This window comes from Gallinula chloropus (genome assembly GCF_964237585.1).
Source record: "Gallinula chloropus genome assembly, chromosome: 4".
NCBI classification, from domain to species: Eukaryota; Metazoa; Chordata; class Aves; order Gruiformes; family Rallidae; genus Gallinula; species Gallinula chloropus.
The window spans coordinates 19406254-19420666 of NC_140088.1; the positions used below are offsets into that span (position 1 = coordinate 19406254).

The 14413-nt window shown below is 36.7% G+C and overlaps 1 protein-coding gene across 2 annotated transcripts in view; it reads right to left on the bottom strand.

Annotated features, from left to right (window-relative positions):
* Nucleotides 1–14413, bottom strand: part of CD44 (CD44 molecule (IN blood group)) — a 54886-nt gene that overhangs the window by 13307 nt on the left and 27166 nt on the right. The window contains exons 4-11 of one of the 2 annotated variants that reach the window (XM_084264192.1): nucleotides 14238–14309; nucleotides 13432–13671; nucleotides 11811–11903; nucleotides 7794–7916; nucleotides 7033–7155; nucleotides 5217–5321; nucleotides 3084–3263; nucleotides 1127–1285 (exon numbers count right to left, since the gene is read on the bottom strand). In XM_084264192.1, the coding sequence (XP_084120318.1) occupies nucleotides 1127–1285; nucleotides 3084–3263; nucleotides 5217–5321; nucleotides 7033–7155; nucleotides 7794–7916; nucleotides 11811–11903; nucleotides 13432–13671; nucleotides 14238–14309 (1095 nt within the window). The remainder of the gene's footprint in view (nucleotides 1–1126; nucleotides 1286–3083; nucleotides 3264–5216; nucleotides 5322–7032; nucleotides 7156–7793; nucleotides 7917–11810; nucleotides 11904–13431; nucleotides 13672–14237; nucleotides 14310–14413) is intronic. The other variant, XM_084264193.1, reaches the window with a different exon arrangement.

Sequence of the window (14413 nt, forward strand, 5' to 3'; positions counted from 1 at the left end):
TAAATCCCAGGCTGACCACAGATACTTAACTCCAGGAACACTGTCAAGTGCTGCTACAGTTTATTTTACATTACAGATATCAGTACTGACTGTAAAGAGCCCTTTCATTCTCTCTTATTGCTCAAGACTCTGGGAGTGATGACAAACTACCGAGAATGGTTATAATTTGTTGGTAGTTGTATGACTAGTTTTCCTTCCACAGCCATCTTCAGATTTTGGCATTACTAAAGGTTTTACCTATCAGAATTTTCTTCTTTTCGTTAAATGCAGATTAGACTTTATGTTTTTATTCTATTTGGAGCATGAAGAAGAAAAGGAAACAGACTTTTCTATTTTTGTTCATTGTCATTAGCTTTCCAACTTCACAACCAAATCTGATGTGCTTTTTCAAAATAGCTGGCTAATAATGTATAATAGCAGGAGCAATGAGACAGAAGAGGCACTGTCAGAGGAACACACAGTAACCATAAAAGAGATTCAACTAGTTGTCACAAAATCAAAATTAGGTTCTGAGCATTGAAGTCACCTTTCCTCTTATTTCAGGAATAAAGTAATGTGTTTCTCATATCATGTTTTTAGAATATTATTTTGGTGGTACAAATGGCATTTGTTATATGAGACTCCATCATGATGATGAGTCATGCCAGTTCTCTAAATGCCTTACTCTTGTCATTCTATGAATAAGAGCAACAAATGTTTTAATAAAATCTGTGAAAAAAAAAGGACTCTTTCCCAAGATGAATTTTCACAAATTAAAAGCATTGATCTGTTGATGTAAATAACAATTCAACTGTATGTGAAAGACAATCTGGCAACCCCAAATAATATGACTCAAGCAATGAGCTGGACCCAATTCCACAGTTATGCTTCTCTAAGGGACAGAAAGCACTAAAATGGTGTTGATAAGTAAAAATAAATGTTTTATACAGATATAAAATTGAAAATGTCTATCTCACCACCATCTAGGCGGAGCACAGAGAAAACTAATCACTCTACAATTTATGTCATTGTCTTAAAGACATCAGTAAGTCATTCCTCTCAACATGTTCAAGCAGTATATTTCCATGACATGCCAGCTGAGAGACAGAAGTGATGTAATACACAAAATTTTCATTATTACTAGTACCTGTAGAGGACTCTTTTTCATGATTATTCTCTCTGGAAGGAATAATTCTATCCGTTATAGCAGGCTGTGTGGCATAATCCTCTCCTTTGTCCCAACCTGGATACACCAATGGATCTTGCGCTGAGTCGTTCTGTTTGGCTCCATGGTTGGAGACCATAGCTGTTATGATGATGGTGAAGTAATTATGAACTCAGTATATAAAGATCCATTTCTCATATTATTCTCCTCTTCTTCTTCTATGACAGGCCTTGCTCATATGTCTACTACATTTAATGGCAAAGAGAAGTAAAGCAGATTTGCTTCTCATTCTGGTTTATGTTTAGAAAAGCTGCCTACTGTTACCAATAGAACTGACTTCTTCCTTAAACTGAGCATGTTTTGCAGAATCAAGATAACTAATTGTTTTTCAAAAGTATTTCCCGCAATCATGCTGTTGATCTTATACTGGTTGAATATCAACCCAATATCCACTGATGCAGAATTAAGACCAGCAGAGGCAGAAATAACTGCAAAAATATGAGACACCATTAAGATTTTAATCACAGAATTTGAGTGTATGAACTATATCCATTTTTTTCTGCACAGAATGTTGCTGTTTTATTAGTTGCAGCATCTCAAGGAAAACAGACAATTCTGACAGAGGGGAATGTCTGACAGTCTGACCGCTGCTTCAGATATTTGAAAGGTGCACACAATAAATAAGACAGCATTCAACTGGATAATATTTGATATTTCAGTTATTTAGAAAAAATATTATGTTGCCCATATCAGCCAATCTGTAGCTTTTAATAGTCATAGCAAAGGAGTAAGTAGCATAACTCTCCTTAAACCCCCCAAACCAAATCAAAAATCCCCCAAGACACTGATACAGTGTGTTAAAATTTTAATTGAACTGGGACAAATTCTATTGTTATAATTGTATAGCATAGTATAGAATAGCACAGCATAGTATTTTTATCAGTTACATATTGTACTGCATCTCCAGATTTTTAAAGGATGCTGATGAAACACCTGCAGTTGATATTTTAGAGGAATGTGGGAGTAGGGAATGGTGAGGAAATGAGCTACACAAAACTTTTGCTAATAAGATTGCATTTAATTGAAGGAACAGAACCACATTATACAGCATCTCAAATAATGTTTATGACATGCTTGACTTCAGTGGTCTGTATTCGATAATCTGCAAGAGCAGATGAATGCTTTAAGTTCACTGGGGGAGGTGCTTAGTAGAGCGCATCAGTCATTAACTAGTAAACTTAGTACACTCACAGGCGTATGTCAATTTTCAGTTACTAGCTTTATAGTAGAATTTGATCTTTTATGTCTCTATTGCTTTCACCCATCAAAGAGAAAAGTCTCCCTTTTATTCTACACTATGCTTTGTTTTCTTTCCTTCATCACCAGTATCATCTAGTCATAGTTCAAAAATGGGGTGAGTAGATTTTAGGTATTTTTCAGATATAATTGACATATAAACGAAAATAAAATTACACACGCACACACCCAGGTCCAATATATTATATATTGATATATTAACTTGCAATAAGGGAGTGAACACAGCTCCCAAATATGTGAAAAATATAACCAATGTTATTTTTTAATTTAAACATTCACTGTTTTCAACCCTGGTAAATAACCTATCTACCTGGTTTCTATAACGCTTGTAGATAACCTGTTAAAACCCTGTGACTGCATGACACTGAACACAAAATGTAGCAGGCAGCTACAGAATTAACCTACTATAGTTCTTGAGACATAATCCAAACAGAAAAGGAAATATGGTAATATGTCTGAAGAGTAGAATAATAGTAAAAAAAAAATAATATTGGAATTGCTTGGGTTTATTCACAGAAACTCTGTTATGGCCTCACAATGCAATTTTTTTTAATAAAACAAGCCTAAAACTAAACCTTTAATAAGGTTTGATAATTTACTGAATTGTGACCTGTAATATTACCTGTATGAGAGGATTCCATTTCAACATCATTTTCACCTGCAACAGTAAACTCATGTTTTTCAGTACTCCCAGTGGTACTCGCAGGATTTTGTTCTTGACTGATCCATCCAGAATGAACACTGTGTAATAGTGGATGTTTGGTTGGTCCTTGATGTTTTTCATTTTCACTTGTAACTAGCACTGATAAGATGATGATTGAGTCAATAATGATCAAAATAACCAACACTAGTCATATTATTCTCATCTTTGTTGTCTACACAACAAGAGTGCTTGGCTTTTGTCTTTTGCCTTTTTCTTTTCATGGCTGCATTTGATATGAAATGGAAGATGAAAGAAAACAGAAGTCCTTTGGAAACCCTATCACCTAAAAACATCACCAGAATAGGAAGAGGATTTAAGTGTCCTAGAAAGTATCCCAATGACCAATGGCAGAAAAAAGTTATAGGAGAAGCAGTGGAAGAACTCAGAAACAACAGCTAGTTCATATTTCTTAATACTAACTTAACTGTTGAGTCTATGCATTCTGGGTTTTAAAAAGTGAAAAAGATGATGAGCTTTCTCTTTTGAGTTAATATCTCAATTACACAATTGCAAGGCTTGCTCCATGGGAATTGTCATTATTTCTGAGACTGGATGAATGAAATAAGTAGGTTCACATATTGGAATTTGAGAAGCATACTTATCTTGAACTCAGTAGTAATTAAAGCTCTTACTGATAAAATAAATTAATTGCTCATTCTTTAGTTTGCTGTTGTTTGCATAGCAGAAGACGTAGTCAGAAATCACCTGAAGTACCACCACCATAAGAGATTTTAAATTTAACATTAGAAGGCTTAGAAAAGATACGTCAAGAAAAAAAGAATTCCTAAAATACTAAGATGAGCATTACAACCTAGTTTGAAAGGTATTTGCCTTTCATATCAAATATTCCCATATATTAAAGGTAAAGCAAAGGTCTTTCATCAGAGCATGCAAAGAATAAGCTGGACTTATTACATATGCCATAAGTCACCAGCTACTGAATCCTATCCTATCCTAGTTTCCCAAAAAGATCAAAACTGAAGGAATAGTTATCTTCACATTCAGGTGATGAAATGTTCACAGAGAGAGCACTCATGCAAATGTTGTTAATTATTTTTCTAATTATACCCAATACATATAGATTATCTCATAAAAAAGGCCCAAACTAATATGATATTAGTTAATAACTGATCTAACAATGTTTCAGAACTAAAAGAAAGTTATCACAAAAATTATTTCTGGGTGATTGGCATCTGTTCTGACACCAATTGTATAAACTTTCACTGTTCAAAATGATGTTGGAACCAGAAAGATAGGTATCTAGCTATTGGAGCCATCTCCTATAAATCCAAAGAACTACCACAGGATGTAGAAAATTCTTGGTTTTACACAATGACAAGAAGGCTTTTCACAAGTGCCAATGAAATGTGTTTCTTTTCAGTATAATCTAATTTTATGCAATTGCAAGGCTGGCCCTCAATCCAGTTGTACATAGCTATGCCTCCAGCCATTCAGTTTTGCACCTCTCTTTAGCAGGGTAAATCTTTGTGTTATAGCCAAAACATCCTGAAACACAATGCTCATACCAAGATATGCTTTTTGAAAATATTTAAGTGGAAACTATTTAGTTATAAAGCAAAAAATAGCTGGAAAATGCATTCTGTAAACTTTTGCCTGCAGAGGTTTTTAGGCTTTGGCTACTGGCACTAACACCAGTAGCAAAATCTTCACATTAATCTGAAGGTAGTATATTATCCTTTGTGGCACAGTTTCATGTATTTGTCAATAGAAATTCTGAAGTGGAATAAAGGGAATTTATTTCCCTCACCAAGGTGGGTCACCAAATGTTACAATCAGCTTTGTTTTATGACATTACTGGCAGTGCAAGTTTAAAAATCCCAGAGATGTGAGAAGAACTGGCAAGTAATGAAGACTAGATGCAAAAGATTGGATTGGAATGATAGATGAATGTTACAGATGCCACCTCTGAGGGCTCTAGTACAAATAATATAAAGGTGTTATACTGAAATGAGATTAATGGTATTGCAGTTATAACCACCTGCACCACAAGTCACAAATATGAGTATTATCTGAAATACTTAGTTGCTTTACCCCTGCCAGCAGGGCTAGGATACTGTTCCTCTTCATCTGTATAGATGGGGTTCCAATGATCTTGTGTGGAGATTTCCAGAAGTGTTTCATGTTTCAAGTCCACAGCTGTTAGGACAATGGAGGATTCAATGCTGTCCATGCTCTACATCTACCATTATTACTCTACTGTTGCTGTGTGCCATAGAGGTGATGGAAAATAGAAATTCATACATAGCTTAACTATAGTCACTCTACTCTTCTTATCAACATCAAGCCAGTCTGTTTTCTTTGCATTTGGATGAATGCAAAGCTTCCCAAGAAGAACAGGAAAAACAAGAAATAAAAGAATTATGTACAGAAGAATATACAGCAGTATTACAGCAGTTATAGACATTTAAACCCAAGTCTGGGTTTGTTGGACCTAAAGGATTTGATAGATGTCTGAATGTACGTAAAACATGCTTGCTAAGTACTCAGGAAGTACACAGACTCTTGTTAGTATATCCACCACTGAACTAAAAAAAAATACGATCAGCAAAAAGCCTAAGCACCTTGACAGCCACCCAGAAACCAAAATTAGTCAAGAAAGTTACAACACAATTGAAGACATGGAAGAAAACTGCCACAAGAGTCTGTAATCAGAGACTGTACATATATTCACCCATGGAGCATGCAGGGACTGCAAGGTCATAGAAGGTAGTTGGAATGCAATATGCCATGTGGAATAAGTCACCAATGGAGAATCTCAAAGATAAATGAAAAAAACCCCACCAGAAATACCGAAGATTTAGGCAAAAGAATAAAAGATACCAAAGCAAGATGACTCGCTCATTTTGTATGATTCTCTAAAAATGCAGACCACTACTGAAAAAAACCAAATACTCCACTATCTTAGGAAAAAAAAACAACTTATAAACAGTCATTTATAAACACTATTGAGTAAATAAATGCACAGACAAAAGACACATTAAGATGCGTTCATATTAAGTGAAATTAAATTATATTACAAAAAAGAGACAGATTACTATCTTTGTACAGATAAGAGCATTAGAGTATAGCCATTAATGGCAATATCAGTACTGAAAAAAAGCCCCAGGGGTGAGGCCACTCCCTGATCATAAGGCCAAGCAGCAGACTATGTGTTTCAGTGACACACAGAATTTAGCTTCAATTCTCTAGTTTTAAGAAAAAAATATTTTAGTTATGGATGGCTTTTTTAGTTAAAAAAGAGTTACAAGGTGATCACTGTGGGACTATCCACATCAGAAAAATGTGTTTTCCCAATGTAAGTATGTATTAAAGTATCTGACTTGTACTATAGGATCATGCCTAAACATCTGAGGTCACAAAACAAAATAGATGATGTTAGGAAAGTGCATGACAAGAGTGTGGAAGGTAGCAAGTATGAGGCTGTTCTGCTGACACTTCCCAATGAAAGGGTACTTGGAGTTTGGCCTCCCCAGATTGCACCTGAATATCTTCTTCCATGGGCAGAAAGTCTACTGTTGTATGGATGTATATTATGTAATATGAACCAGAATTATTGAACACTGTTTTCCCAAAAGAGAAAAGAAAATAGAAAAAAACCCTTTTTTATTCCTTGGAAAATCATGAGTAAATACATGCATTCAAGTAGGCATGAAACTCAGAAGTCTATTTTAAGTAGTGATGGAAGAGATGTTCATACTATTGACATGGACCTCATATGATTTTCTAATCGCAGAAGAGACACTTCTGAAAGAACAGTTGATCCAATTTTTCACAGTATATGTGTGTCAAAGAAGTAGGACAGGAGAAAGAAAAAAGAAACTATCCAAAGAGAAAGGAAGTTCCTTACTAGTACTTGGAGTATACTCGTCCTTGGCCACACTCCTGTCCCAGCCTGGAAACACTGTTGGGTAAATCATCTCCTCTGAAGAGTCTTCATCATCTGAACCATAGCCACTTGAGGTCACATCTGCTGTGATGATGTTAAATCTGCCATGAAGCCCTAACCCACAAGGTCTTATGCTGAAGCAGTTATGCTTTCTTGTCTTCCCTACATGCAGCCTTACTATCACAAAGAATGTTCAGCACCATGCTTTCCATGGTCCATATCGTTCCCCAGTTCTTCCACCCACAAGGGATTCATCATTCTGCCATGGCCCTGCTGAAGGTGCCCCAGTGTGGCTCATCGCTACACTTCAGTTCTCTCTGCATGCTCTGCAGCACTAGCCATACTCTGTCCCCTTCCTGCAGAGTAAGCATAGAGTACTGGTTTCTCCTACAAGTACTTCTCATTGGAATAGTCTAATTGTAAATTGCCTCCAAACAGGAAAAAACAAATACATCCTTAAAAATACCTCACATACTCATCCCTCTCAGACGTGAAGAACACCTCCAAGTGAACAACGGACAGCTGGTCTATCACTACCAATGTACAGTCAGTGAGAGACAATCCAGTACTTTGTTTATCCCGCTTCAAACAGATGGTGATGAAAAGCACTGCCATATACTACACATTCAACTGCCCTTTAGCATGCTTCTGAAGCTTTCTGCCCTGATGCTCTAGTTATTTATCCCCTAATCGAAATGCCCTCTTAGCATGACAGTCTTTACCGGTTGCTTCTGTGGGTTCTTGTGTCTTCTCTCTAGGATATAACCACCACCAGTGGTTTGAGAACGGATTCCACCAAGCCTGGGTGGTGGCTTTCTCCAGGTTGTCATGATGAGGCCCTGGAGCTGTTAGGACATGGTTCATTCAACCAAAATCTTGTTATTATTTCTTGAGAAGCACTTTTTCTCCAGCAAAGGCAATTCCACTAGCCCCAGCACCGTGATCATGCTCATGCCACTGAGTTGAATGCAAGTACAAGATGAATGTATGAACCTGTGGTATCATTACATTCCTCCAACAGCAAAACTATCCAATGCTTTTAGTGTAAGTGAAGTTTGAAACATTTTGCTAAAGTACAGGATGGTGTTACCAGCTCTGAAAGTCCAGTAAAGTCAATGAATTCTCATAGCTTTAAGTATGATATATCAAAATATGTACTGTATGTGAAATACACGCCAATATTTTGACAAAAAAGCATTCACAGCTAATAGAAATGTGCACACCACAGAAACAGAAATCCCTTAAGCAAGCCAGTTGATAGTTGAACCGTCTCTGATAAGAAAGTTATTCACCAATAAGCCAAGAAGCAGAGTTTGCAAGAAGAGCTGCACTTCAAGTCATACACATATTCACCAAAAGAAAGCAAAATCTACTTCAAAATGTTTCACTGAAATATTTTTATTCTGGCAGTTCCTCACGAGCAACATTTTAGCAGCATTTAGACCATCTTACTTCTATATCTTGAAAATGAAGAAAAGATAGCACATACCCTTTTTCATTTAAAAAATAAATATTTGAATAATTAATTTAGAAAAATAACTTGAAGACTACAAAGACAGTAGTTTTGATCAATTTTTTGTGCTATATATGAAAGCCTTGGAGAATGTAAGACAAAGAAATCAAAGTCTGAATGATCAAACAGGATAAACTCATGTTCTTCAGTAGTTAAGTTTTGCTTATCCGTTAACTACAAAGTATAACAAGTGTATGGACTTAAATTCAGAACCATGCTTTTTCAAGGTGTAGCTATTTTGGTAGCAATCCCTAGCAGATCTTGCCTTTCTGAAAAGTTATCCTTGACTGAATAAATGTCTTTTCTCACAGACACTAATTGCTCTCTAAATTTAGTACTACTAGTACTAATCTGACACTGGGAAAAGAAAATGGGAAACCCGGATATTCAAAATAGGATCTGTGAGTGACAGACCATCAAAACCCAGGTGGTTTTCAGGTAACTAGATAGCTGAAGAATTGCCATCTGACTTGCTGTAATCACAGCAAAATTCTCACTTCTACCTGCTTTCCACAAGGCTTAGGAACTCATTTTCTTAAGTAACGAATATATATTCACAGCTTGCTTTCACAGACAAAATACCAATGCAGATACTTTCCTGTCAGATCAGCCAAAGTATGGACAGAAGACTCTTTTTATTGATGAGAGCTTTTTCAGGGAATGCTTCAAACCAAATAAAAGGAAAATCCACCAAAGCATAAAAATATATGGATTAATAAAACCAGTTGCAGTTACTGCTTGAGTAACTAGCACTGATATTTTAGGGAAGTATCTCCTTGATCAGCAACAGAATTTTCCATGGTACATCTACAGATGAATCATAACTTGTTAATAACAAATAGGAAAAACTTGTTTCAGCCAGAGGAGAAAGTCAATGGCAAAGTGCTGGCAGTGAATTAATCTGGACCATGAACTTGATGGAGAACATCAACAATGATGTTTGAAGCCAGAACAATAATGAAGGTGGATCATCTGAAGAACAAGAAGCTGTCATAATTTCTCACTTTAAACCCATAGCAAAGAAGTATTTTGGTCAAGCTAGACACCTTTCCACCAAACTTTACAAATGGTATGTAGTATAGGTGGAGAGACACCAGTTTTGATTCTTAGATTCACGCACTAGAGAATTACACAGATATATTTTTAGCCCTCTATCTCAAGGTAGATGCTAAATAGTTTTCTTATGTGTTAATTTTCTACTTTCTTGTCTGTGGGATTTTTATCTGGGAAATTAAACTGTGGCCAGGATATTCCAATGAACCTGCACTGTTGCACAATGTAAACACCAGACATTGGGTCATGGCTTTATTTTCTTTTTGTTTGTTCTCCATGCAACTTTCTCCTATGCTACTAAATATTTGATGACTTCTCATGATAGCTTAGACTTTATTTGTGAAAGGGATGCTAAATCACTCATTCGTTTGTAATGCAGTAAATTAAGTGGGTCTGTTTGGCTTTAAAGTGATGTTGCTGAGTAATAGCTAAAGCTATCAGAAAAGTCTGGGTGCAGTACCTTTATAATCTTTTTTTCCATAAAATCAATCTCTCACCTCTAAACCAACAAGCAATCATGCCATCGCTATCACTTCTGTGATACACTTATATCAATATTGACTTCTTTTATTGCATAGCTCTATAGTTATTTTCCTATTTTAAAATCTTAAATTCCTCTTGCTTTCCCTTTGTAAAATAGTCATGCCCATGAGAGAGAACTGTCAGCAACAGGAAGGGACATGCATACTTAGGATATACATTCAATTACCAAGTTGTAAAAGGAGAACCGAAAGCTGTCCTGCCTGGAAACACCGTGCAGGATTTTGCAATGGGTACAGAAATATCTGGACAGAGAAGCACTAAGTCACACATGCATACAAAAGAAAATTAATATGAAGGGGAAATCACCATCAGAGTCAACCAGACTTCTCTGTTGCTAGGTGGGATTACCCCGCTCCTTACAGGCAACACTTTGTAGCATATTCTTTTACTTGAAACAAGCACCAGAAAATTCTGTTTGCTTTCAAGGTTTTGGGGAAAATCAACCTGATATTTCTTTTTTTATCTATATATTTGTAAGGTGTTACTTAACCTTCATATCCTCTGAGCTAAAATGCTTGGTTGAATAATTTCTATCTTTCAGTAAAGCTTGTGCTTATTGTGTAAGATATATACAATCATTCTCACTCTGTCCTGGGATTTCTAAATACAGTAATGAGGGCACCATCCCTCCAAATCACATAGAACATCTGACCATCTATCAGCAGCCAACAAGCAATTAAGAAAATTCCTCATCATCACAAGCTTTCACGGTAGGGGGAAAAAAAGAAAGAAAAAAAAGGTCAGCAGGAAGAAACTTTCATTTCTGTGAGTTCAGTCTTTACTACAACATCCCTCTGTAGACCTCCTCTGAAGAATTAAAATTTAGGTTCACTCTAGTTTCCTGGTAATGAACTTCATCACTCTAAACTTAAGAACTAGAGAGAATGCATGTGCAGTTCCACTTCAAAAGTTTTTATAAGTTACTTTAAAAGTATTTTATTTGAGGCAGCTGCTGTGTGCTACATATTTGATAAAACCCTCACAAAGCAGATTTTCCTATTCAGTGCAACTCCTTCAGGACAAAGCAGAGAAGACGGCTGCTCTTCTTTTGAGCCATTAAAGACTTCGAGCCACCACAGACCCCAAATTTTTCTTATGTGCATTGCCAACAGCCACACTTAAATTACTTTTTGCAGTGCACAAGTGACTTGGCAATTGTAGCTGCCACTTAAAGCACTGTTTCTGTGAGCGAGGCCGTGGTTTTGATGTGGATTACCCACATTCACAACCAGAAATATATTAGAGACAGACACTTTTATCGCAAATTGTCAGACGCCCTTTTCTACCTGAGAAATAAATTGACTTCAAGTAATAATTGCTTGCACTAATTTTTGGTGCATTATACAATAAATAGGCATACTTTAAAAATAAAAAAGTGAGAAACAAATCAAGACTCTTTCTGAACTCATGTGTAAGCATTGGAATAAACATGCTGTAAATGTTTTTGCTGCCATTGTGCCAGAGAGTGAAGGTTATTTTCTAACTTAACCAGTCTGGAAAGTACTGTCTTTCAGTGTCTTTCCAAACTTGGAGATGATGTACTTCACCAGTAACAAGAATGCCTTGCTGGAAGAAATCAGTTTTAATGCAATCTATATTTGAGGTAGTTGTTATAATTCATAAATCTTACTAGTACTTGCAGGATACTGTCCACCATCTTTTTCAGGGTAATCATCTGTGGTCACCAAAAAGTTGTCAGGTGATACAGGAGAAACTTCATCATCTGTATGGTGAAGGATGGATCATTAATATTTCATTAGCTGAGTTGCAAGTTTTAGTCCAAAATTTAAACTCCACATGTAAGCAGAGTTGATAAGAGTTGTCAAGGCAAGCAACTGCAATACATGGCATAAATCTTGGGGAATAGCTCTGATGATAGTCTTAGGAAGTCAATGTTAGGATTTACCTTTCATGGTAGTAATTCCATAGGAAAAAAAAGCATGAAATGTCATGAATATACCACCAGTGAGAAGTCATTTGACAGTCCTAATGCTTATGCTAATCTATATTTTTTTAATTTCAGCATTTATTGGGGATGATAAAAAGCCTGTAGTCAGAGGTCACACAGGGAGTTAACTGTACTTAGAGCATGTATCCCTTAGGCTCAATAGGAGATAGTCTTTCAGACCTTTGATATTTTCAGCCAAGCATGCAACATAAAGGATCAAATAAAATACATGCCACTTTCACAAGAAAGCAAGATACAGGCAAGGCATGCTCATCTCAATAATTTGTCACCCTGCAGAATGCCCTAGAAAAGAGTGTGGCATTTATATTTGGTAAGGGCTTTTTGAAAATGGAATTTGATGTTACTCCTAATGTCATAGAATCACAGAATATCCTGAGTTGGAAGATACCCATAAGGATCATCTAGTCCAACTCCTGGCTCCACACAGGGCCAGACAAGTCAGAGCACGGGACTGAGTGTATCACGCAGACACTTCTTGAACTCCGTCAAGTTCTGTGCTGTGACCACTTCCCTGGGGAGCCTGCTCCAGTGCCCAACCACCCTCTAAGCAAAGAACCTCTTCCTAAGATCAAGTCTAAACCTCCCCTGTCTGGGCTTCATGCCGTTCCCTCAGGTTCTATCATTGGTCACCAAAGAGAGGAGATGAGTGCCTGCCCCTTCACTCCCCTTCAGTAGGAAGCCATAGACTGCAACGAGGTCTCCCCTCAGCCTCCTTTTCTCCAGGCTAAACAAACCAAGTAAACTTCAGCCTTTCCTCATAAGATCTCACATCCAGACCCTTCATCATCCTCTTTACCCTCCTCTGGATGCTCTCCAGTATTTTTGTGTCCCTCTCATACTGTGGCACACAAAACTGCACACAATACTCGAGGTGAGGCTGCACATTCATCCTTTTAGAGAACAGCTAAGAATGTTATCCTTATCACTATATACCCATACCTTCACCCTCACTAACCTCCCGGTGTTCACTGCTAGATATATAGCTTTTAATGAAATAAATATTTCAATAAGAATAATTTCCTAGAACCAACTATTCTCAATCTCCTAGGAAAGTTTATGTGGGAAACTATGCTGCTTTGTACTCCTGTGAAATTAAACACCCCCCCCCCCCCCCAAAACCTCCTTAGAAATTCAGAATGCTTCTGTTTTCTTTGAAAGACACACATTCCAGGATAGAAATTACAGACAGTGCTTCTCATTCCCTCATGATATCCTTAACTTGCAATGTAATCTGGCACTCAGTTATTTTAAAAAGGGTACAGTGACGACTGACTGTCCTTACCAGAATCTTTTCTAGGAATTTCTCTTTCTGCCCCTCCAGAAGAATGATCTGGCAGCTGTGAGACTGGAGTAACACTTCCATAATATGAGGGGCTGGATCTCCTGATAGAGGTATCCATGGGAGTTGTCTCATGTGTTGATCCACTACCTACATTTTCATCATCTGCACCTGAGGTTGAGGACTCTCCGCTATGACGGGTGCCATCGGCATTATAACGTGAGCCATCTGCATTGTCAATAACTGTTGGAAAAAGAAGATGAAGCAGCTGATAATATCAAGGAGGTACAAAGCTATATTTCAGTTTCAGATCCTACAACATTAAAATATGTCTAATGCTTATATGCTTGTGCATCAAATATTTTGATATTTTGATCAGACAGTTTGATTTTGAACATAAAATTTTGGCCTCTGCAATGCCAATCAGAATTTTAGAATTGGGAAAAATAATTCATTATGAGAGTTTTTTTTCCATTTCCAGCTGCTTTTCTAACCAGCAGCTCAAATGAGATGTAGAAACGTTGAGTCTTAAGCAAAGTCCTATATGTCAAAGAAACATTAAGATCTCTGTGGTGCTAAAAATTTCCAACACCTATATAAAATATGTTTGGTAGCACCCTGAGACAAACCAAGCTCCACAGGATTTAGGGGAAGACTAGTGACTATTCACTTTAATTGCTGTCAAATATCTCTTGACTCATTTTTATGTTTGGCTTGATTATTATTAGTAGTAATTGCTACATAAAAAAACCCAAAACGAAGATTCTAAAAATGAAACAAGTGGTAGATATTCCTAATTGATACAGTACCTATTTCATCCTGATTACTGATCAAAGAAGAATCTAGTTTTTGAATTGGTTCACATGTTTTTTCCCTTGTTTCTGTAAAAGAAGGAAAATAGAAAAAAAAGAATTTGAAAAAAATTCACATGTTTTTCCCTGTTAATTGTGAATAACCACAAAACATCAGCATCACATGTGGACAA